Source organism: Hippopotamus amphibius, chromosome 16 (assembly GCF_030028045.1).
Source record: "Hippopotamus amphibius kiboko isolate mHipAmp2 chromosome 16, mHipAmp2.hap2, whole genome shotgun sequence".
In the NCBI taxonomy this organism is placed as follows: Eukaryota; Metazoa; Chordata; class Mammalia; order Artiodactyla; family Hippopotamidae; genus Hippopotamus; species Hippopotamus amphibius.
Window position 1 is genome coordinate 51,935,965 of NC_080201.1, and position 24,193 is coordinate 51,960,157.

Sequence of the window (24,193 nt, forward strand, 5' to 3'; positions counted from 1 at the left end):
CCGGCCACAACTAAGACCTGGTGGAAATCAATCAATCAATCATCAATCAATCAATCAATCCTGGTTTTGCCCCTCATTTAACCTCACTTGATCTTAGACAAATTCTTTCACTGCTCTGGGCCTCCACTTCCCAGGTGGTAAAAGTGATTGGCTCTTGTGGCATGGAACACACATTTTTCAAAACAATAAAGTAATATAATGTCTCCTCATTTTACAGGTGAGAAAACAGTCTGGGGCTGGGGCAGTGGGTTGGGAGAGGACGTCACTCGCTCAAAGTAACACAGCTAGGAACTAGCAGAGGCGGGTCTCGAATCCACGCAAGTGGTATTCCCAAGTCTTTGAAAGTCCTTCCCAGCGCTGCGTGAAGAATGGGCAAGCTGCCGGACTAGTCGCCGGGGGTAACAGGGAGACTAAACTACTCACTACTGAGGGTGTGGGGAGATTGGATTGGTTGCGAGGGTGTTGCGAGGCGCCCCACTAGTCCGCGACCAGAATACCAGAGCCCCAGATCCGACCTGGACCAGTGTCAGGCGCTCACAGTCCCCACCCCCTCCCGGGTAAATTGAGATGGGAGGAGCCAGACGAGGCCCGTCTCCTTTACGTCACGTCCGGCGAGGCGGGGCTTCGGGGCTTTCCCCGGGAGGTGTGTGTGGGGGGCGGGGGGGGGAGAGTATCGGTTAACCCCTGCGTGGCTGGGCGGGCTGGAGCTCCGCGGGCCGGAACCTGCGAGTTGGGGCTCCCCAGTCACACCCCTCGCGGGATTTAAAGGGGCAGGAGGGGTTGGGCCCGGTCTAAGCCCGAACCTAGGGAGCCGGCATGAGGCGCTGCCCGTGCCGGGGAAGCCTGAGCGAGGCGGAGGCTGGGGCGCTGCCGGGGGCAGCCCGCATGGGACTGGCGGCGCCGCGAGGGGGGCGGCGGCGGCAGCCGGGGCAGCAACGACCTGCGCCCGGCGCAGGGGGCCCGGCGGGGCGGCCGGAGGGGGGCGGGCCCCGGGCCCGGACCGAGGAGTGCAGCCTCAACGCGGAGCCCGAGAGGGCCGGCCTCGGGCCTGAGTTGGAGACCGACGGACAGGCTGAGCCTGAAGCAGCTGGCCTCGGAGCGGAGACGGAGCGGCCCAGCCAAAAGACGGAGCCAGGCAGGTCCATCCTGCGGACGCATCTAGAAAGGAGCAGCCACTGGTCAGAGCTGGAGGCAGCCGGGAACTGGACGGAGACTGGGACAGATGGCTTTCGGACTGATCCACACAGGTCTGACCTCCACTCTCAGCCAGAGAGGGCTAACCTCTGGTCACAACCAGGGGTTGATGGGCCCTGGACAGAATTAGAAATACATGGGTCACAGACCCAGCCAGAGAGGGCCCAACCCAGGGCTGGTAACCTCTGGACCCACCAGAACAGGTCCAGCGTCCGGACTGAGCCAGTGGGGGCCCTTCTCTCAACAGAGCCAAGTACTGATGGTTCTTGGAAAGAATCGTACACTGATGGCTCCAGGACACGACAGGATACCGAAGACTCCCGGACAGAGCTGCACACTGATGGCTCCCAGATACAACAGGATACTGAAACAGCCTGGAAACAGTTAGACACCGATGGTTTCCCAGCACAACAAGATACCGATGGCTTCTGGCCACAGTCTGGCACTGATACACCCCAGACACAAGATACTCATGGACCCCCCCAGACAGAGCCTGGGACAGACTGCCTTTTGGGGGAGCCCAACCAAGATGGCTCATTAGAGGAACCAGAACATGGGGAGTTGATGACTCACGTGTACTCTCACCTGGAGTGTAGCCCCCTGACCCCTGTACCCCGCCTTATCATCACTCCTGAAACCCCTGAGCCTGACGCACAGCCAGTGGGACTCCCCTCCCACATCGAGGGGGGCAGTGGTGGCTTCTCCTCTGCCTCCTCTTTCGACGAGTCTGAGGATGACGTGGTGGCCGGGGGCGGAGGTGCCAGCGACCCCGAGGACAGGTCTGGGGTGAGTGGGACCCATTCTGCCCTTGAGCCACATCCCCACAGATCCCATATCCCCCCTGCCTTTCCTCTGAGAAGTTCTCTAGAACTTGGCCAGCAATTTTATCTCCAGGCACCTCTTCCATCCGACAGCAGGGTTACTAACCCTCTCCAGGCACCCTCCTCCTAATTCTCTCCTTCTCCCCTCACCCACTGCCTCAGTCCTGGGGTGTACAATGGATGGCCACTGGCCGACTCCATGGCACCCAGGAACCTCTGAAATTGTGTGTTAGTCTGTGTGTATACACGTTTTTGCAGCAAGGGTCTGTGACTTCTGTTGGATCACAGTTTGTGACCCCAAACTCTAAAGAGCACTAGTTTAGGGAGACAGAAAGGGTGCACTTTCTACCCCACTTTTCTTAGTCTGGGGCCTGTAGCTGTCTTAAGGGGTCATCAGCCTTCACCACCCCTTAGCTCATTCACTTTTGTAGGGAGTGAGCTCCCAGCTTTGGTCAGATTCTCAAAGGGCTTTGCAAACCCCAAATGCTAAAGGACCCCCAGCCTAGCCGGGGACGCTCACATCTCCCCATTGCGTTGCCCCCCCCTCCCCCCAACTCCCCAAGGGGCTCCTACAGACTCTTGTTTACATCCTCCACCCTCGTCCCCAGCTTGGGTGCGGTTCTCTGGTGAATCAGGAGGGCCGGCAGGGCAGGTTCAGGGAGGGAGGGCCAGCGCAGAGGCAGGTGTGAGAGCCTCCCGTAGGTCCGCCTACTAGGTCCTCCCATTGTCCTGGGGCCCCTGGCTGGAGTCTGCCCGGAGCCCCCCCTTTTACCCCACATGCTTTCCTTTAGGAATGTGCTCACACATGTGGCCACAGATATAAGAGATAGACCTGCCCCAGCCTGCCTGCCCCGGAGCCAAGGCGCTGAGCCTCTGGGGCTCTCTGCCATGCTTTTCCCTCTGCCTACTCCTCCACCTCCTTGGCATCTCAGAGCAGCTGAGCTGGAGTGAATGAAGAAACAAAAATAACAGCTATCACCCGCTCGTGCCCAGCCCTGTGCTAAGCTCTTTTTCTTTTCTTTTCGGCCATACAGCCTGCAGGATCTTAGCTCCTTGACCAGGGATCCAGCCCATGCCCCCTGTATTGGGAGTGCAGAGTCCTAACCACTGGACTGCCAAGGAAGTCTCTGTGCTAAGCTCTTTGCTCATATTAACTCATTTAATCTTCACGGCAGCCCTATGAGGTTGATACTATTATCCCCATTTTATAGATGAGGAAACTGAGGCAAGGAGACTTGTCCAAAGTCACAGACCTTGGAAGACACAGAGCTGAGATTCAAACCCTTACTGAATACCAGGCACTTTTCCAAGTGCTGTGTATGTGTTAACTCGTTGAATCCTAATAACAGCACTATAAGATTGGGATTATTATCATCTCCATTTTACAGAGGGGAAACTAAGGCCTAGAGAGGTGAGGTCACTTGCTCAGAGTCGGCCAAGTCTGGTTGGACGGAGCCTGGATTCTAACTCAGTTCTGGTTGAGTTGAAAACCCAGTCATTTTCACCTCTGCGGTGTGTGGATCCGTCCCTAGCTTGCCTTCCTCCTGGGCCTTCCTGTCTCCAGTGTGTCCTCCTCCTCTAGAATCTGCCTCCCGGGCCCAGCTCTGACTAACTTTTGAACGTTCCTGGCTCCAGAGTCTTCCATGGCTCCCCAGGGCCTGCCTGATAGTGATCAGGAGTTCCGTCCTGTATTCAGAGCTTCCTGTCTCCAGACTCCTTCCTATGCTCAGCTTCCCTTCTCCCCTCCTGACCCCTTCTGCTGCTGCAACGGAGGCGAAGTACACACTGTTCCCTGAACACCCTGCTGCCATCCTGTCTCCGCTCATTGCTCAAGCTGTTCCCACTGCCCAGAATACCCCTCACTTCCTTCTCGCTTCATTTTGGAATGCCATCTGACCCTAAAGGCCCAGCTACTTTCTTCCTCGCGCCCCCTTCCTTCCTTCTCACATCCATCCTGTCCTCCTAATCCGACAAGAGACCGTTCCCAAGTCTCTGTTATGTGCTTGGCCCCATGTTGGCTTTGCTGGGAACACAGCAGTGACCCAGACACTGCCCACAGGAGCTCCCAGGCCAGTGAAGGAGACAGACCCATCATCAGGCAGTGACAGCTCAGAGTGGTCAGGGCTGGGGTGGGGGAAGCCCAGAGAGTTGTGGGAATCCAGAGAAGGTGACTGGCCAGACCTGGGTTATCAGAGAGGGCTTCCTGGAGGAGGGGGATATGTGAGCTGAGGCCGTGGTGAAACCATTTGAGAAAGCCCAGATCAGATCTAAGAAAAAAAGAGAGAGGGAAAGAAGAGATTGAACCTGCTTATGATAGGAAAAAAAAAAAAAAAAAAAAAAAGACAGGTTCAATCAAGCTCCTTCAACCTAAGCAACATTTTTGGAGCATCTATTGTGTGTCAGGCCATGGCCGGGGACACAGTTGTAACCATGACAATCCCAGTCCCTGCCCTCAAAGCTTGTAATCTAGCAGGGCTGTAGTGGATAAGCCCAGGGCAGTGGAGTCAGGCCAGAGGTAGAACCCCAGCACTATGCTGTGTGATTTAGGCAGGTGACTTCATCGCTGTGAGTCTCTGTTTCTGCCTCTGTAACACAGTCAACAATCCTCCTGGGGTTGTGTTTTTAGGATTAAGTAGGTTATGGCACCCTGAGCCTTTGTCATTGTGCCTGGAATGTTCCAGGTGCTTAGTAAACAGGAACCTGTATTCATCACCTCCTTTCCATGGCTGGCAGCTGGAGAGGGGAAGAAATAGCCCTTCCTGAATTCTGCAGTCCACCCCCCTGCCTGTATTTGGCCTTCCCACCATCCATTAGATGTCAGCTAGGTAGCTGGGCCCTAGGGGGATAGGAGAGAATATGGCCTTGACCCTGGGGTGGGGGGAGATGAGCCACATAGCTTTTTCCTCTGGAGATGACTCATTCTCCCAGTCCTTGCTAAGGGCCCGCTCTGTGCTTGGAGCAGAGAAGGTATTTGTGTGTGTGCGTGCATGTGGTGTGCGTGCGTGCGTATGCAATGAATCAGGCACTAACCAGGTCTCAAGAAGCTCTGGCCTGAGTCAACGTGATACAACTAAATCCTTGTTTTCTGTTTGCTTCTCTGGTGTTTTTGTTGCTCTCCCCACCACCCCTTTGCATCTATGTTTCTTTTTCTTTCTCTGTCATTACTTTGTATCTGTGACTTCCATTCTGTCTTTTTTTTTTTTTTTTAATTTATTTATTTATTGACTCTACTGGGTCTTCATTGCTGCATGCAGGCTTTCTCTAGTTGCGGTGAGCAGGGGCTTCTCTTTGTTGCGGTGTGTGGGCTTCTCACTGTGGTGGCTTCTCTTGTTGTGGAGCACGGGCTCTAAGTGTGTGGGCTTCAGCAGTTGTGGTGTGTGGGCTCAATAGTTGTGGCTCATGAGTTCTAGAGCACAGGCTCAGTAGTTGTGGTGCACGGGCTTAGTTGCTACTTGGCATGTGGGATCTTCCCAGACCAGGGATCGAACCCATGTCTCCTGCATTGGCAGGCAGATTCATTTTTTTAAAATTAATTAATTTATTTTATTGGCTGTGTTGGGTCTTTGTTGTTGCACACGGGCTTTCTCTAGTTGTGGAGAGCCAGGGCTACTCTTCATTGTGGTGCACAGGCTCCTCATTGTGGTGCGCTCTTGTTGCGGAGCACGGGCTCTAGGCACGTGGGCTTCAGTAGTTGTGGCACATGGGCTCAATAGTTGTGGTTCACGGGCTTAGTTGCTCTGAGGCATGTGGAATCTTCCTGGGGCAGGGATTGAACCTGTGTCACCTGCATTGGCAGGCAGATTCTTAACTACTGCGCCACCTGGGAAGTCCTGTCTTTCTATATTTCTTTCTCTTGTAGTAACTCTGTGCCTATCTCTGTGTCAGTTGGAAGAGGTCAGGCTTTGCTGTAGCAAAAAACAGCCCCTAAATTCAGTAACTTGGAGCAACAAAGGATTTTTTTTCTTTTTGGACCCCGTAGCTTGCAGCATCTTTGTTGCCTGAGTAGGGATTGAACCCAGGCCCTCGGCAGTGAAAGCATGGAGTCCTAACCACTGGACCACCAGGGAATTCCCAACAGAGGATTATTTTTGTTCATACTTCACATTGACCGTGGGTCAGTGGCGGGTGAGGGGGCCCTGCTCCATGCTGTCGTCACTCAGCCTCCGTTTCTCTTCCCACAGCTCCCCACCCCTTTCTACAATAGGGAAAAGAACATGGAGAGTCACTCATTGGCTTTAAGGCTTCCACCCAAAAGTGACACTTCTGCTCACATTTCACTGGCCAAAGCTCAGTTCAAGAGAGTCGGGCTATCCCTGGTGAGGGGACAGGCTGGAGCTGTTTGGTGAGCAGCTGCCATGACTGCCACACTCTCCATCTTTGTCCCTGTCTCTCTGCCTCTGTCATCACTTTGCCATCTGTCTCTGTTTCTGGCTCTCTCTGTGGTTCAGGCTCCATCCATCAGCTCCTGTCTCTGTCCTTTTCCTTGGAAGGTCTGACTTCATTCAGGGAGAGGAGGCTTTCACATTTTTGGTGTGTGTATGTCGGGGGTTGCTGGTGACTGCAACAAAAGCTAGCCTATCTTTACTCCTGTGAGAAGGACAGAGAGACACAGATACAACGTGATGACACCGAGACAAACGGACAGAAACCCTTGCCCACCTTTGCTGAGGCCTTTGGGGAGCTCATGATTGTTGAAGTAAGTGAGCTTTGCTCACCCCAACGAGCTTGGGCCCAGTGATCCCAGGAAGCCCCCTGGCCCTGGAAAGACCCCAGGTCCACCTTGGTTCCCTCTCATGGCAGCAGCCCCACCTCCCTCCCTCCCTGGCCTCAGCCCTGACCCCACCTTCTCTGCCCCACACAGAACAAACCGTGGAAGAAGCTGAAGACAGTGCTGAAGTATTCGCCCTTTGTGGTCTCCTTCCGAAAACACTACCCTTGGGTCCAGCTGTCTGGACACTCTGGTGAGAGGAGGGGGGAGATGGGCAGGCAGGTTGGGGGCAGGCAGGGCAGGGCAGAGATGTCTGGGCAGGGAAGGAACTGCAGTTTGTACTTTAGTTCCCCCATATGTAAAATGGGCTTGGTGACAGTCTCCAGCTCATGGGGGTTTTATGGGAAGTGCTTAGGCCTGGGCCAGGCCATTCATACATCAGGATGGAGGACTGTTTCCTGTTATCTCCGTGTCAGGGGGTGGGGGGCAAATCTTTGACCATAGGGACAGATGGGCCTGGGCTCAAATCCAAGTTCTGCTCTTTATTTGTGAATGACCCTGGGCAAGTTACTTTCCCTCACTGGGCCTCAGTGTCTTCATCTGTAATATGAGATAAAAGTATCTGCTTTGCAGGGTAAACTAAAGGGTTAACATCAAAATGCATATGAGAATGAGAGACAGGCCCCTCATAAGTGGCAATTACCAGTCCTTGCTGTGGCCTGTGTCCAGAGCAGAGTAGGCCCCCAATAAGCGACAGCTATAATGTTTTTTTCCCAGGATCTAGCACAATGTCTTTAGCACATAATAGCACGAGGCCTATTGTCTAGCATTTTTGGTAAAGGGCTAGATAATAAACTACTCAACTCTGCTGTTGCAGCACAAAAGCAGCCATAGATGATACATAAATATGTGAGCATGTGTGTGTCCCAATAAAGCTTTTTTTTTTCTCTTTTTTTTTTTTTAACAAAAACAGGCAGTGGGCTGGACTAGACGAATTGTACCCGCCAGCAAAGGGAGGCAGGAAGGGAACTTATCTGCCTGTTCATCCTTAGAACTGAGTCAGAGAAAGGCAAGGCCCCCCTAAAACTGTAAACACAGGCCTGCCATCTGTATGGTATCCTAGTTAATATTGCTGAATATAAAAAAACCAAAAATGGAAAACTCCAAACTTAGTGTGGTTTAAAAAAAAACAACAAAAAACTTAGTGGACTCAAACAACCATTTTATTACACTCACAGGTTTTGGGTCAGGAATTTAGACAGGGCCTGGCAGGGATGGCTTGTCGCTGAGCCGTGATATCTGGGAATTCAGCTAGGACATCTCGAAGGCTGCAAGCTGGAAAGCTTTGGAGGTTCATTCATTCACACGCCTGGCAGTTGCTTCTGGCTGTCAGCTGCTTCTCGGTTGGGGCTGCCGGCTGGAAAGCCTATTTGTGACTGCTCTGAATACCTGCTTGGGCTTCCTCACAGTATGGCGGCCTCAGAGCAGTCAGATTTCTTACATGGTAGCTCAGGACCAAAAGGCAAGCGTCTCTTGCCAACAAAGTGGAAGCTGCATCTCCTTTTATGACTTAGACTCTGAAGTCACAGCATTGCTTCTGTCATAAGCCCTCTCAGATTCAAGAAGAAAAGAATTAGATTCCACGTCTTGATGGGAGTCAGAATTCTAGAAGAGCCTGTGGGACATGAGCTACTGTTGCAGCCATCCTTGGAAAATATAATCTCAAAATACTATCTGCCTCCATAAGAATTTGTAATTCTGACGTACACTATCTGCATGGCCTCGGAAATGCCAGGTCTGTAAATTACCAAGGCCCCGGTTGTTAGCACTCTGGGACTCCAGGCAGAAACAAATGCAAATCTGCTGTGGAGAGTCATGTGTTTGACTCAGATCTCACAAAAATTCCCACAGCTGATCATGAGCTCCTAATCCAAAATTATGAAACAAATGAGGACACTGTGTGCTGTGCACTGGACACTGTTTAAACAAAATGCAGAACTAGGCCCCTCCTTCGCCACCTCTGGCCGAGATTTTGCAAGCTGCAGGGACGGAGAGAAAGTATTGCAGAAGGGTCAGGCAAGATGATGGTGGCCAGGACCTGATACATACAGGTGGTGGGGGGATTCTCTTGCTTATTTAGTTTCTGACCCTCTGACTGACTGCTGCTCACAGGGAACTTCCAGGCAGGAGAGGATGGTTGGATTCTAAAGCGTTTCTGTCAGTATGAGCAGTGCAGCCTGGAACAGCTGATGCGTGACCCCCTGCGGCCTTTCGTGCCAGCCTACTATGGCATGGTGCAGCGGGATGGCCAGGCCTTCAACCAGATGGAAGATCTCCTGGCGGACTTTGAGAACCCCTCCATCATGGACTGCAAGATGGGCAGCAGGTAGGTTCAGGGGTAGCCATGGGGCAGAGGTGAAGGGTCAGGTGGGCATTTTTGAAGATAGATCCAAGCTGATCTTCAAAGTGGTCGTACCAGCATCCTTTCCTACCAGCAGTGTATGAGAGTTCTGGCTGTTTTATCCTCTCATCCACACTTTGTATTAGCTGTTTTATTATTTTTAACTATTCTGGTGATTAGTTATGGTTTTAATTTCTATTTCTCTGACGACCAAACAAATTAGCATTGATTGGCCATTTGGATATCCTCTTTTGAGACGAGCCCATTTTACTATTTTGCCCATTTTTTCTATTGGGTTCTCTTTTTCTTCTTGTTATAAAGATTTGTAATTCTTTATATATTCTGGATACAAGTCGTTTGCTGGAGATACACACACACACACACACACACACACATACACACACACACACACACACACACACACACACTCTGCAGCTCTCCCATTTCACTCTCTTAACATCTTTGACAAACAGAAGTACTTTTAACTTAGTACAGTTTGTCAAATTTTTTCAAATGGTTAGTAGCTTTGTATTTAAGAAGTCTGCCTACTCTAAGATCATGTAGATCTTCTCCCATGTTTTCTTCTATAAGCTTTAACTTCCACATTTAGATCTGCAATCCCTGTAGATTTAATTTTTGTGTATCGTCTGAGATAGGGATCAAGGTTCATTTCCCCCCTGCCGTACAATATGGATATTCTATTGACCAAGCACCATTTATTGAAAAGACTGCCTTTCCCCACTGAATTGCGGTGCCTTCTTTGTCGTCAATTGGGTGAATGTACCTGTGTGTCTGTTTGTGGACTCTGTTCTAGTCCATCGAGCTATTTGTTTACTTTTGTGCCATGCTATCGTTTTATAACATGCTTTAGTATCAGGGAGTATAAGTCCTCCAGCTTTGTTCTTCCTAATTTCCCTTGTTACCTCCTCTGTGTCCCAGGACCTACCTGGAGGAGGAGCTGGTGAAGGCACGAGAACGGCCCCGGCCCCGGAAGGACATGTATGAGAAGATGGTGGCTGTGGACCCCGGGGCCCCCACCCCTGAGGAACATGCCCAGGGTGCCGTCACCAAGCCCCGCTACATGCAGTGGAGGGAGACTGTGAGCTCGACCTCCACCCTGGGCTTCCGGATCGAGGGCATCAAGGTGAGGGCCAGGAGCTGCTAGCCTGCATCTGGAGGGCTAAGAGCTAGATCTGAGGCAGGGCTTCCCAAGGAACCAGGCTGTCAGGGAAAGCTGGAAAGAAGCAAGATCGGGAGAGAGAGCAGGAGACTGCAGAGGATGGAAAGATGGGTTGGAGAGGTCCTGCTTCTCTCTTACCCTCATGTCTATCACAGACCACGTTCTGTCTATCTATCTGCCTGAAGGTCTCTTGATTCCATCTTCTTTTCCCCTCCCCAAGGCCCTGTCCTAGTCTGGCCCCATCTTCTCCTGCCTCAGCCTCCCTGGGCTCCCAGACGCTGGTCTCACCCTCTCTGATTCATTATCCAACAAAGCAGCCAGAGGGGCTTTTTCCTCCTTATGGAGAAAAATGTTCTCTTTTCTTCATTTCTTTTTTCTTTTTTTTGGTAAGTTAAATCTAATTGTTTGAATAGCTATTCACACAGTTTGAAAGTTAAAAATAATATTATAAAAGGGTATATGAGAAATCTCTCTCCCAACCCTGTTGCTGTCCTTCCCATTCTGTCCTTCCATCGCCACCCCCCGCCCCCACTTTATCAGTTTCTTATATTTCTTCCTATATATACAAACAAATGCAGTTCTATATCCTACATTTTCCTCCCATTTTTAAATTTATTTGTTTGGCTGCACTGGGTCTTAGTTGCAGCATGCCAGATCTTTAGATGTGACATGCAGACTCTTAGTTGCAGCATGTGGGATCTAGTTCCCTGATCAGGAATCGAACCTGGGCCCCCTGCATTGGGCGCACAGAGTCTTAGCCACTGGACCACCAGGGAAGTCCCTCCTCCCAACTTTTTTTTACAGAAGGTGGCAGAGTCCTGGCAAGTTTTCCATATCGTTTCATAGAGAGATAGGAGATCCTTTTCCTTCCTCCCTTCCTCCCTTCCTTCCTTCGTCCCTCCCTCCCTCCCCCTCCCTTCCTTTCCATTCCTTCTACAATAGCTCTTTATGGATGTGTTCTGTCCCCTATAGATGGCACAATGAAGCACTTTCTTTGAAAGGGTCCTGTTCTCTTCTGCCACAGGCCCTTTGCACAAGCTGTTTCCTGTGCCAGGACTGCTCGTGCCCTGTTCCCCTGGTTGACTGACTCCCAGTCATTTTCCTGTCTCCTTCCAAATTTCACTTCCTCTGGGGAGCCCTCCTTGATTTCCACGCTGCTAGTTCAGTGCCCTCTCTTAACCTCCTTATAACTGCCTGTACTCCATTATTCTCATCTCCCTTGTGATGATCTTATTCAGTATCTGCCTCCCTCATCTGATCATACCGGTGCTGTTACCTCCATGTTACCATCGCCCACAGGGCACTGGGCACAGCTTGGCAGAATGACTCAGGGGGCTCTCTGTGCCTCTCTCAGACATAAAGAATAACATTAGTTTCATTTATTGAGTGCTTGCTTACTGTGTGCCAGGCACTGTGCTTTGTATCCTATATACCCAATCTCTCCTAATCCTCATACCAGCTTTAGGAGGTAGATACTAACACAATTCCCATTTTCCAGATGAGGAACTCAAGGCTGAGGCAGGTGAAGGGACTTGCTTAAGGCCACCTAGCTAGGAAGTAGCAGGGCCATGATCCAAAGCCAGATCCATCCTGCCTGGCTAGACCGGCTCCACCAGAGGGTTCAAGGTTAGGATGGCCTTGAAGGACTAGTTGCTCAGGAGTGTGACTTAGGGCTGGGCCGGTGGGCTGGCTTACCCTGAACAGCAAGTGAACCTAGAGGCAGGTAGGCGGCCTCCGGAGGTGCCTGAGGCTGCTTAGTGTTGGGCGTGGGAAGGAAAAGACATGACAACCGCTCGTCCTGCAGAAAGCCGACGGGACCTGCAACACTAACTTCAAGAAGACACAGAAGCTGGAGCAGGTGACAAAGGTGTTGGAGGACTTTGTGGATGGGAACCGCACAATCCTGGTGAGCGGGACACCCGTGCCCCCCAAATTTAGCAGGACCACCACCATCATTGCTCTTCCCCCGTCAACGGTCTTTTGCTTTGGGCTGAGGTTGGCTGACGCTGGCTGCTCACCGTCTGGCCAGCTGGGGGCTCGGCCGGGGCTGGCTGGTCTAGGAGGGCCCTACTCTCATGTCTGGTGGCTGCCTCACTGTCTCAGCTCGTGGCTCGATCCAGCAGGCTAGCCTGGGCTCGTTCTCATGGTGCAAACAGCCAAGAGAACAAGGGAAAAAGCAAGGCCGCTCACTGGCTAGGCTCAGAATGGCCACCGTCACTCCCGCCACGTTCTGTTGGCCAAAGCAATTGAACAAGCCGAGATTAAAGGGAAAAACTTCACCTCTTGGTGGGAGGAGCTGCTAGGAATTGTGGGTATTCACATAAGCTACTGACTGCACTCTGGTCTGTGCCACCCTGATGCATCCAGCACCACTCCCCACCTTCCGTGTCCCCGCCACTCCCCTTATCCCATCCTGGCTGGGGTCTGCCCACTCCTTTGCGGGTATGGGATGAGGTCAGATCTCAAGGTGGGTAAGGACCCACAAAGTCCACAAGCTAACCAAGAAATCCTCCCTCCCACGCACAGAGAAAGTACGTGGCACGCCTAGAAGAACTCCGTGAAGCTCTGGAGAGCTCCCCCTTCTTCAAGACTCACGAGGTGCGCGCCCCAGCCACCATGGGAACAGAGGACCCTGTGTGGGGGGAGTGTTGGGTCCGGGTGGCACTCAGGAGAGATCACCCACAGGGTCACAGGCCGGAGCTATGAAGGGAGGCCCGGAGAGGATTCCCTGGCGGTCCAGTGGTTAGGACTTGGCGTTTTCACTGCCGAGAGCCTGGGCTGGATCCCTGGTTGGGGAACTAAGATTCCACAAGCCACATGGCGCGACCAAAAAAAAAAAAAAAAGAGGCCCTGAGTGTTGGGGTTTGCCTCTTTAGGATGGGCAGCATGAGGGATTTCAGGGAGGGGGACAGTTAGGAGCAGGGACTCCAGCCGGGTGGCCTGGGGGCGAAGGCTGGCTCTTCTGTGTGGCCCTGGGCGTGTGACTTACCCTCTCGGGCTTAGGTTTCCTCCTAACATGGGGGGGAACCATAGTACTTTCCTTACAGAGCCACTGAGGTGGGAGAGGAGCGAATGCAGAGCCCCTTCAGAGCACACAAGTGCACTTCACTCCTAACTCTTGTGACTATTTTGTTTACTTTTATTTATTTTTATTTTTTAAAATTTATTTTAAAATATTTATTTACTTATTTTGGCTGTGCCAGGTCTTAGTTGTAGCACACAGGATCTTTAGTTGTGGCATGCGGGCTCTGAGTTGCAACATGCGGACTCTTAGTTGCAGCATGCATGTGGAATCTAGCTCCCCAACCAGGGAGTGAACCCAGGCCCCCTGCATTGGGAACGCAGACTCTTAGCCACTGGACCACCAGGGGAGTCCCTCTTGCGCTTATTTTACAACCATAATTAATTAATTAATTAATTATTTTTTCTACCAACCTTGCCTCTTTATTGGCATAGTTATTTACAGTTATTGTTACCTGTGTTCCTCGTTTGGTGGCTCCCCCCCTTTCCCTCTCCTCTCCCTCCCTTCCGCAGCCTGTGTCTCTTTGGAAACACTCACCTCCCTGGGGCTGTCTCAGGAAGTCCGTGGTGATGTCACTGTGTGTATCTCCAAGCTCTTCTGCCTCTCCCTCAACCCCTTGCTCCTCTTTTTCCTGATATCACTGACTTCTGAAAGAGCACTGATCTGGGAGTCAGACAGGCCTGTGTTCAAATCCCAGCCACGTGACCCTGGGTGGCAGCTGTGCAGGCCCGTCTCCTGACCTGTAGGACAGGCTAACAGTAGCACCTGCCACGTGGTGGTAATGAAGGTTGAGTGGATTCACACAGTTAAAGCCCGGCGCGTACTGAGTAAACCCTCAGCGTGTGGCAGCTTTCACGGTCCTGTTCGTCATCAGCAAACATCACCCTCGTCGTCCTCGTTACTGACTTCAAGCTTTACACACACGTCACAAAGAGGAGCCCTGGGGACCCCATCTCTTCTGTCCTTGTGTTTGGTTTCACCTGCTTGATTAAACATTTTAAAAAATGAATTGCCAAGATTTGAAACGTGAGACTTCACACCAAAATTGGGATTTCCAGTTTCCCTTGGCACCATGGGCAACGTGGCAGCCCTGGGCCACTTGTCATATGCCAACAGCCATCCAGAGCTGGGCAGCGTCCGTCTCTCCTGACAGCCACCTGTTCGCCTGCCCAGTCACCTGGGTTCTCAGGAAGCAGTGGTGTTTGAAACCCGACTAGAAAAAGGGAGGGGCTTGCAAACCTGGAGTTAGATGAAAGGAAGGAATGTATTTCTAATTAAAAAAGAAAAACAGTAAAATTAATACCATTGTGCATTTGTTTATACGGGCAACTCTCCTCAGAGCTTTATACGGATTAATTCATACATAGAATACGCACAGCAACCTTTGAGGTAGATGGTACTCTTCTTTCATTATTCCCTCTTTGTATATGAAGATGCAGAGATAAGGAGAGGTTAAAGCCCCTGCCCAAAGCCACACAGCCAGTAAGTGGCAGAGCCAGGGTTTGAACCCAGGCAGCCTGGCTCCAAAGTTCATGCTGTCAGCCACCCTGCTCAGCTGTCTGTTGGGCAGGGACCTTGGACAATGCCTGCCCCTCCCTCTAACCTCTTGCCTCTCCCTCTGCAGGTGGTAGGCAGTTCTCTTCTCTTTGTGCACGACCACACCGGCCTGGCCAAGGTCTGGATGATCGACTTCGGCAAGACAGTGGCCCTGCCTGACCACCAGACGCTCAGCCACCGACTGCCCTGGGCTGAGGGCAACCGCGAGGACGGCTACCTCTGGGGCCTGGACAACATGATTTGCCTCCTCCAGGGCCTGGCCCAGAGTTGACCTGCTCGCTTGCCGCCAGGTGTATTTATTGGATAGTGACCGTCTGACTGGAGGGGCCCCAAGACGTGTGGGGGCCTAAGATCGGCCACAGGGGAGCTGGAGGCCAGGGACGGGAGAGGTTTCGGCCGACGCACATCACACAGGACCAGTGCGGGAGACCCGCAGGGCCTTGGAGATCAGGTGGTGCCCCACCCTCTTGTGAGATGGGGGTTGTCAAGAACCAGAGAGGCAGCGTGACGTGGCTGGGTCCCACTGTGAGTCAGAACCCGACTGGGTCCTCTGACCAGCCAGGAAGTCTTCTGAGGGGCTGCAGAGGCAGCAGCAAAGCCACGCACCCCGAAAGAACACGGTGCAGATGCTGCAGGGCACAGGCGTGGCCTCAGGCCTGTCACATGAGATGACTGTGATCACAGCCTCGTCAGCCCCTCCCTCTGTGAGCTGGCCCCTCTTGGGCCCCTGGGAACCAGACCTCACTTGTGAACAAACGCAGCAGCCCTTGGTCGGCCTGCCCAGGAGTTACAGCCCTGTCTTCATCTGGGGGCCCTCCAAGTGCTGACCGAGGCTCTGAGGGTGTAGCACCCTGGGACTGGCCTGAGAGCTGACTGCTGGGCAGGGCTTGGTTCACCCTGTCCTACCCGCCCTCGGCCCCGTGGGCTCCTCCCCTGCCCCTGGGAGAACTCTGTTGACCCCCCTGCAGACTGAAACCACAGCTGGGTCTGGGGCCAGCACTGTGACCAGCACAACCTCATTCCTCGGGGACCAGCCTCGGCCTTGGGACTTCCTCCTGCCCTTTACCCCTGTTTCTGTTTCCTTCCTCTGAGTGGACTGTAGTGGCAGGAAGGGCTTTCAGAAGGAAAAGGGAAAGGCAGGCTTGGGAACCAGCTGCCTTCCTCCCGAGGGCCCTCATCCCTGGCGTCTGCTGTGAAGAGGCCCTGCTTGGGCCTGCAGTGCAGGGTGAGTGGGGCTGCTGGCTGTGACCCGAGGCCTGCATCCTGGTCCAAACCAAAGACCCCAGCACTCTGAGGTGTGGGTGGTGTCCCTCTGTCCTCCTCCTGCACCTAACTTTGGGTTCCCGGCCCACAAGGCTGGGCTTGGGAAGGACAGGCACCCCCTCTCCCTTAGTCAAAGCTCTAACATGGTCTTCCAGGGCTGACGTGCTCCTTTTTTACTGACCATCTTTATACTTATTTATATGACAGAGATAGTCATTGGATGGGGCAGCGCTGGGGAACAGGAGGCAAAATCGCTTCACTGCCTCCCCCCATGAGGACACCCCAATAAACAGCACATTCATAGTCAACTTGATGGAGTCTTTTCTTTTGCATCTGGGGTTTGTGGACTCAAAGCTCGTAACTTGAGCATTAGCGTTGGGTGGGGTGATGGGACGATGACTGGCTTGGGGTAGAGGCGGGCTTGGGGGCAGGTGGGTTCATTCCTCAGCTCCACGGAGTTGCAACTCGTGTGCCTGGCTCTGTGCAGGGGCCACAGGGGTGACCAAGACAGCTCCAAGCCCTGTCCTTGAGGGCTCCTAGGACAGTGCACCAGACAGACGGTGCCAACCAGGGTGTCAGGGCTGGGGTGCGTGAGAAACGCTACGCTGTACTGTTTCTAACAAAACCGTCTGTTGGGCGTGAGGGACACGGCAGTCACCAAGACAGACCTGTTCCTCCCCTTTCCGAATGGATGCAATAGGTATTTGTTAAACACTCCTCTCTCTTTCCCCGCCCCCACCCCCCAATCTGTATGGGTACTATCTGCCTACTTGCCCTGCCACCTGCCAGCCGTGTGACCTCAGGCCAGGGACTGCACTTCTCCAGGCCTCAGTCTCTCCATCTGTCAAACAGGCAGGACCTAGGACCTTCCTCACAGGGCTGGAGGATTTGATGAGTTAACAGGGGTAAAGGGGTTGGCACAAAAAACTAGTCTGTTGCTTTTCATTTTTAAATCAGAACACATGGGTGGGGGAGGTGCGGAGCCCAAGGGAATCTTCCCTGAGGAAGTGATAAGAAGCCAGGGGAGAGCAATTCAGGAAATATCTTTAACAGAGGGCTGGAGGGGACAGGACACTCTAGGCACCTGAGAGGCCACTATGCCTGGCTGGCAGAAGAAAGCTTGAGGAAGAACAGAATGGGGTAAGGGTGGTGAACTGGGGTGAGGTGACTTTAGTCGCTACCTTGCGAGGAGTATTGAAGAGGTGCTGGAAACTTCTCTGGAGGGGAGTGGTGAGACCTGGCTTGGGTTTTGTTTTGTTTTGTTTTGTTTTTTTGGCTGCACCCAGTGGCATGCAGGATCTTAGTTCCCTGACCAGGGACCTAACCCATGCCTCCTGCAGTGGAAGTGCAGAGTCCTAACCACTGGACCACCAGGGAAGTCCCTGGTTTGCGTTTTAAAAGGCTTCCCGGCTCCACGTGGACAGACACTGGGAGGCATCAAGGGGTGTGGAGCGGAGGCTCTTGCAGACATCCACAGAGTGGGTGGATGCGACACTGAGATGGGGCAGACAAGCCCGGGGGTCTGAGCGGTTGTCAGTCTCTCCCCTGTAGAGAGGGAGCTTGTCTGTGGGGTTTCTGGCTGTAATCCTAGCCCTGAGGAGGTGCTGGGGGGTGGGTTGGGGGAGTTGGGGCCCAGGATTGGGACTGATGGATTCTGGGGGACCCTGCATGAAGGATCTCTGGTTGGAGGTCCTCAGAGAACCTGGGGCACTCTGAGAATGGTGATGTACTGAACTGTGGCTGGGTTCCGTCACCCTGGCTCAGGGCTGCAGCAGGCTAGTGGCTGGAGGCCTGTGGTTGGAGGAGCAGGGCCTGGCCACAGAGGCCAGCCCGCACCCCACCGGTGGGCACCACATACTCCCGGCCATCGGCGGCCCGAGAGGGCGAGAAGTCTGTCAGCTGCAGGTTGCTGTCCCGGACTTGGTCGTAGTCCCACAGCTGGTAGTGCCAGCTCTTGCCCTGCTTGGCGAGAAGGTAGACGGCTCCTGGGGAGTCTTCCTCTGGCAGGGACGGTGGCTGGTGGGGCCTGCCAGGCGCTGGGTGGAACAGGCCTGGCAGCTCGGGGTCCTCCTCGTAGCTGAGGCTGGGCACATCCTGCACACCCAGCAGGACCCCTAGGAGGAGAGAGGGAGGCTGTGAGTGGCAGCTGAGTCCTGACGAGGGGCTGGGGCTCCCTGAGTCCCCCCACAGCCCTCCAGGGTACATGCTGCCCCGATCCCTACACCGTCACAGAGACGCCAGCAGGGGCCAGCAGGCACCCAGCTGGGCCGGGGTTTGGACCCAGGGTGCTGGGTTCTAGAGCTGCAGACATTTTAAGTCCTGCCTCCAACAACCTGTCAGCACAGGGAGGTGGCAAGGCGGCACTGAACAGAGCAAACATCGTCACCTAGTTGTCACCAGCTGTCCAGAAGAGCAATGCTCAGAGGAGCCTCCATCCAGGCCACCGGATGTGCAAATCTGGGCTCTTTCAGGCAGGTGGAAGGACAGCTATAGCTAACACTTACTGAGACATGTAACATACCAGGTACCATTCAAAGAGTTTTACGTCCTTTGCCAGTGACGTGGGTACTGCTGTCACCTTGATTTCCAGAGAGGGAAACGGAGGCCCAGTCACAGAGCCTGGAAGTGGGTGGACCACGTCTGCAGTCCAGACTGTTTGATCCTTGCCTGTGGTCTGAGTTTCTGTTTGCGGACAACCCTGACTGGCAGACACTGAAGTATCCGCTGCTGGCCAGGTCCCTGCTAAGTACCCTGCAGGGACAGGGATGGCCCAACCCAGGCTCCTGCCTTGGGTGGTGGGGAGGTGCCTGCGTGAGGGTAAGAATGTGAGGGGAGGCAGGGGGCTGGGAGGTCCAGGGTGAGGGCACAGGGCCTGGGAGGGAGGACCCACCTGCACTCACGGCCCAGTGGGCCTTGTAGCCCTTCCTCTGACACGGCTCGTGGTTGAAGTCCTCGTCGTAGCTGGCACTGGGGTTAAGGCCAAAGCTGTGGCGTGGCCCTGGGACCCACCCATCTCCATCCCTGCCCTGCTCCCTGCCTGGCCCTGGGATACGGGATAAGCAGAGGCTGCCCGGCGACAAGGTGCTGCAGGACGCGGTCTCTGTTGGGACCACCCAGGCCGCCGTAGAGCACCTCTGCCTGGCAGCCCAGTGCCTCCTGGGCCAGCCTGCCCATGTCAGCCACTGCAGGGACAGGACAGACACAGTAAGAGTGAGCACTGTGTGCCTGGCACCGTGCCAAAGGCTTTCGGGAATCAGTGCCTATAACTCTCACCTTGATCATCACCTCTCTGTACAAATAGAGAAAATGAGGCACAGAGACGGTAAGCTGCTTGCCCATGACCACACAGCAGGAAGTGGCAGGGCTGGGCTAGGACCCAGGTGGCCTGGCTCCAAAGTCCACCTCATAACCTCTGCTCTACTGGGTGGGGAGAAGGGCCAAAAGAATGGAACAAAGTCCCCTCATGCACCCGGTGTGTCCTAGCCAAGCTCTCCAGTCCCCTCCTGCAGAACACCTGGCTTGAAACCCTTCCACACCCAACCTACCTGAGAACATCTCCCCCTGGGCCGTGTAACCTCTCTCCATGGCCACCTGCACGAGCCTCTCCAGGGGGGTGCCGCTGGGGGGCGCCAGGAGAGTGCCTGCCATCCACAAGGCCACCAGCCCGCACCTGGGAAGACACCGGCCCAGCCCCCAACCCCTAACTCGTGTCTTTCCTGGGCCCCCTCGCCCCTGGAAGCTGGAGTGTGGGGAACAGGTTTGCCTCCCCGGGGGGAATTCCCTTCTCCTCTCCCAGGCCTGACTCCCGTCTCCAGCAGAGAGGCTGGCCAAGGCCTGAACCCAGGGCTGGAGGGCTGGGGGCTGGGTGCGTGGGAGTTTTAGGAGAGGTGCCACCTTGGCTTCCAGGAGGAGCTGGTGCCAAGGTGGAGATGCAGATAATGGACCAGGTTCATTTGTCCACTTGCTTATTCATGCCAACTGCACCCAGGACCCCGACCTGGTAGCGTCCCCCTCTCCCTCCCCTCCTCCGCCTCCTCCTTCTCCCCAGGCTGCCTGATATGAACCCACTCTTCCCACACTCCCGGGTCAACCCTCACAAAGCCTGGTGAGGGCAGAGGCTCAGAACGCACGGCTGGCCAAGGGGCTGGGGTCCTGGATCAGGGCACATACTGAGGGCCTTCTTGGATGAGGGAGGGCAGGTCAGCACAGAAGAGGATCCACTGCAGGTCACTTCTGAAACTGAATCAGAGCCACATTCAGTTCATGCGGGAACCAGCTCCTAGGGTCCCCCCCCCCCCAACCGCCACCAGTCGAGGGCTGGCTGGGAGCGGGGTGTCAGGGATAGTAAAAGGGAGGAAAATGGGCCCAGCTGTCCTGAGGCCTGAGGCCCGCTCTTGGCTGGGTCAGACTTCCTTCATCCCTGATGAGACACCTCCCCTCCCCGGCCTCAGTTTTCTCATCTGCTCCGTGGGAATCATCCTTCTGCCTGCTGCTCTCTGCTCTTTCTCTCAGTTATTGAAGGGGCAAAGAGAAGATATGCAAAAGCTTTGCAACTAGGAGCCAGGGGGATCTATTTATTAGGAGGAGTGTCTCTACACCATGGGTGAAAAAATTAACAGTCAATCTAAGAAAGAAAGGGCAATTTTAATTTCAGCCAACCTGAGGATTATACCTGGTAGACAGTCTTTCAGAAAGCTCTGAGGACTATTCCCCCCCTAATGAGAGGTCACACCACAGTTATATATAAATTTTTGAGACAAATGGTCGGTTACATGTCAAAAGACCTATGATTGACAGTTTACGCAATCCAGATCTACAAGTACAAAGCGACGCGGGTCATGGGTCATCGTGGCCCCTTAAGATTAAGAAGGAAAGCTGTCTCCTAAGGAGTTGTGACCCTTGATGAGGTTAAGAAGGATGTTATCCATAAGGAGGTCTAGTTAATGCAGAGGCAATAATATAACATGAAATGGGAGGAAGGAGACCCAAATGCAAAGAAAAATTTTATGTTTCAATTTCTCTCTTGCTATAAAATATGAACTCTATTTCCTCAGTACCCAAACTCTGAATGTTTCTCCCCCTTCAAACCTGTTTTTCAGGCAGTTAGGGTGGAAATCCCTTCAACTCAGCCTTGAGCAAAACCAGGTAACAATTGCCCCAGGCCTTAGAGATCTCCCTGACAGAGTCCTCGCAGGCTTGCTCAGCCCTGTTCTTGGGGAGGCCACGCGGAATATGTTGGTGATTCCACTCCCTGCCCCTCTCCCTCCAGGGCTCAGGAGGTGCCAGGCAATGTGCTTGTATTTCTATCCCAAAGTCAGTGAAAGAGTAAGGCTGGGGGTGGGGGTGGGGGTGGGGGGGCTCCCTCTTGATGAGAGGATATGATTATCCTCTCATCTCATCCACAGCACAGTGGTTAAAAGCAGGTAGCCCCACGGCCATGCCCTTCCTCTTCTAAGCACTGTGGCTAAGTGACGTCACCTCTGTGAGCCTCAGTTTCCTCATGTGGAAAATGGGATAACAGCTCCTGTCTTGCAAGAGGTGGGGGGGAGGGATAAATTAGGAGTTTGGGATTAACAGACGCATACTACTATATATAAAATAGGACCTACTGGACAACAAGGACCTACTGTATAGCACAGGGAACTATAGTCAATATTTTGTGATACCCTGTAAGGGAAAAGAATCTGAAAAAGAATATAGACACACATATACATATGTATGTATATATATATGTATGTGTATATATACATTTGAATCAGTGTTGTACACCTGAAACTAACATTGTAAATGAACTATACTTCCATTAAAAAAAAAAATACCCCAAAATTAAAAAAAAAAAAAAAAAAAAGTTCCTGCGACTTCCCTGGTGGTCCAGTGTGTAAGACTCCGTGCTCCCAATGCAGGGGGCCCGGGTTTGATCCATGGTGGGGGAACTAGATCCCACATGCATGCCGCAACTAAGAAGCCCACAAGCTGCCACTATGAACCCGCGTGCGGCAACTAAAACCCGGCTCAGCCTGAATCAATGAATGAATGAATGAATGAATGAATGAATGAATAAATATTTTAAAAGAAAAAAAAGTTCATGTCTCATGGAATTGCTGAGGTTAAATAAATAAGTAAAACACTTAGAACACCTGGCATGTGGCAGATAACCAGTGGTTGTTACTTGCATTAAATTTGCCTCACTATGGGGGAATTCCCCGGGGCTCCACTGCAGGGGCCACGGGTTCCATCCCTGGTCAGGGAACTAGGATCCCGCAAGCCCAAGTCTAGCCCCCTCTCCCCCTGCGTGGGTCTCTGGTACTCCAGCTTCCTCCTGCGCCCCCAGACTCCAGTCTCACCACTTCCACTCCTTGAAGGCAGTCTCTCCCCTTCCCTGGAAGGGCACAAACCCCTTCCTCAGCTCGACCCAGTACCCTCAGGTCAGTCTACCTTCCTTCACCTGGCTCCCCCCATGCCCTGTGTGGTCTGGCTCCTCCCCACCTGGGAAAGCCCACATTTGCCACTTCCCCTGTCCTGTTAAAGAAGTATTTGCAGGTCCTTGAAGAGAACATCTCTTCATGTCACTGGGCCTGGGCACAAGCTGTTTACTCTCATCAACTACCCTGGCACAACTTGCTGGAGAGCACTCAAGGGTCCCCTCCTCCAGGCAGGCCCCACCGACCCCCAGCCTTGGTCCAACATTCCCTCTGGGCTCCCTCCTCGGGGCTCTGACCACTCTGGGCTGTCACTGTCTGGTGGAAGGAGAAATCTGTCTCTCCCACTGGATGAGGTGCTCCTGAGGGCAGGAGCCTTTTTCAATGCTGAAGGAACACTGCCACTGAAGGTGTCTAAGTAAGGGCTGAAACAGTCAGACTGTTTGACCATGAGGAAATGGGAAACCCCAAGAGGAGATGGCTGAAGGGATCTGGGGACACGGGGTTGGGCGAGACCCTGGGAGGGTGGGGGGGTGGGGCATGGCGACCCTACCGGTCCTTGTGCAGCCTCAGGAGCCTCTTCACGTCCTCTCTGCTCCTGGGGACTGGGCCGGCCCTCTCCAAGGCCTCCTTCAGGAGCTGGCTCTTCTCCAGGCCGAAGACGTGAGGGGGAGCAAAGCCCGTGGTAGCGGGTGGAGGCGGCAATGGGGGTGGTGGCGGAATAGGGGCCTGGAGACTTGAGGGAGAGGGTGCAAAAGCTACTTCGGGGCCATTTGGGGGCAGAGGAGGAGGTGGAATGATAGGGGCCTGGGATGCAGGGGTTTTTGGAGAAGGAATTGGTGGCTCTAAGGGAGGAGAGCATGGAGAAATCATTTTGGGGTCTGTGATTTGCGCTGGAAGATCAGAATGGGAGAGGGAAGGATCCTCCAAAATGTGCTGGTCGCAGGGATGGGGATGCTGAAGGTTGAGAGCTGGGTTCCTGATTTTGGGACTGAAAAAACCAGGGCTAAAACCTGGAACCTTGGGAGCACGGATTGAGGCTGAGTCAAACCACAGCGAACCTGAGGGTTAACGGGGTCCTGTAATGTGGAACCAGGCTTGCGGTACAGAGCTGGGATGCAGGGCTCAAGGAGTGAGACTTGGCAGGAGTTAACTTCTCAGCCTGCGCTAGGTTTGGAAACTTGGGGTTCAATTTCAAGACATGAAAGTTCAGACCTGGGGCGACGCACCTAAAGCGTGGGATTTACGGCCCCAGGGCTAAAGACTGGGGGAATTTAGAATAGACTCCCCCTCCTCGCATCCCAGACCCGAGTTTGGAACCTTAGAGCTGACCTTTGCGTCAGGTCAAGAGGTCAAAAGGACACCTGGCAGGGAAAATAGCCTAGTTGTGGATAAAGTCCTGAAATCAGAGCCAACAGGAAGAGTCTTGTGGGCTGGGGAAGGATCATAGATCGGACGTCGTTGGGAGCCGCGAACAGAGTCGGGAAATAAGAGGCACCTCCGCTCCCCGCAAAATGGCTGCCGCGGCGCACACCCTTTCCCAAATCCCGTGCTAAGACTCGCAACTCGCGTCCGGCCCTTTAGCGATCACGTGACAGAGAACGCGTAGCAGCGGGAGAGAGGTGGCG

At 53.5% G+C, this 24,193-nt stretch overlaps 2 protein-coding genes across 5 annotated transcripts; one reads left to right on the forward strand and one right to left on the reverse strand.

Annotated features, from left to right (window-relative positions):
- Positions 1 to 678: 678 nt before the first annotated feature.
- ITPKC (inositol-trisphosphate 3-kinase C) lies at positions 679 to 16,459 on the forward strand. 2 transcript variants are annotated; one of them, XM_057711913.1, is made up of 7 exons: positions 679 to 1,980; positions 6,877 to 6,976; positions 8,896 to 9,109; positions 10,064 to 10,268; positions 12,109 to 12,210; positions 12,831 to 12,902; positions 14,951 to 16,459. In XM_057711913.1, the coding sequence occupies exons 1-7, from the start codon at positions 817 to 819 to the stop codon at positions 15,152 to 15,154; spliced, it is 2,061 nt and encodes a 686-aa protein (XP_057567896.1). In that variant the 5' UTR covers positions 679 to 816; the 3' UTR covers positions 15,155 to 16,459. The 2 variants fall into 2 exon arrangements, with proteins under 2 accessions (XP_057567896.1, XP_057567897.1); XM_057711914.1 differs by lacking the exon at positions 12,831 to 12,902.
- A 4-nt stretch (positions 16,460 to 16,463) lies between these two features.
- On the reverse strand, positions 16,464 to 24,053 carry ACTMAP (actin maturation protease). 3 transcript variants are annotated; one of them, XM_057711916.1, is made up of 6 exons: positions 23,119 to 24,053; positions 20,317 to 20,385; positions 19,692 to 19,816; positions 19,199 to 19,328; positions 19,037 to 19,107; positions 16,464 to 18,260 (listed from the first exon to the last, which is right to left on the reverse strand). In XM_057711916.1, exons 1-6 carry the CDS (start codon positions 23,436 to 23,438, stop codon positions 17,923 to 17,925), a joined length of 1,053 nt encoding a protein of 350 aa, XP_057567899.1. In that variant the 5' UTR covers positions 23,439 to 24,053; the 3' UTR covers positions 16,464 to 17,922. The 3 variants fall into 3 exon arrangements, with proteins under 3 accessions (XP_057567899.1, XP_057567900.1, XP_057567898.1); XM_057711915.1 differs by lacking the exon at positions 16,464 to 18,260 and having other exon boundaries at positions 18,378 to 19,107; XM_057711917.1 differs by lacking the exons at positions 19,037 to 19,107; positions 19,199 to 19,328.
- Positions 24,054 to 24,193: the final 140 nt, after the last annotated feature.

Bases quoted from the DNA above. Each gene is read 5' to 3' on its own strand.
- ITPKC (XM_057711913.1), top strand. From the start codon at position 817: ATGAGGCGCTGCCCGTGCCGGGGAAGCCTGAGCGAGGCGGAGGCTGGG. The intron at 1,981-6,876 runs GTGAGTGGGACC...TGCCCCACACAG, and splicing joins ACCCCGAGGACAGGTCTGGG to AACAAACCGTGGAAGAAGCT. The intron at 12,903-14,950 runs GTGCGCGCCCCA...CTCCCTCTGCAG, and splicing joins CCTTCTTCAAGACTCACGAG to GTGGTAGGCAGTTCTCTTCT.
- ACTMAP (XM_057711915.1), bottom strand. From the start codon at position 23,438: ATGATTTCTCCATGCTCTCCTCCCTTAGAGCCACCAATTCCTTCTCCA. The intron at 19,817-20,316 runs GTATGTGCCCTG...GTGTCTTCCCAG, and splicing joins CTCATCCAAGAAGGCCCTCA to GTGCGGGCTGGTGGCCTTGT. The intron at 19,108-19,198 runs GTATCCCAGGGC...CCCCAGTGCCAG, and splicing joins GGGCAGCCTCTGCTTATCCC to CTACGACGAGGACTTCAACC.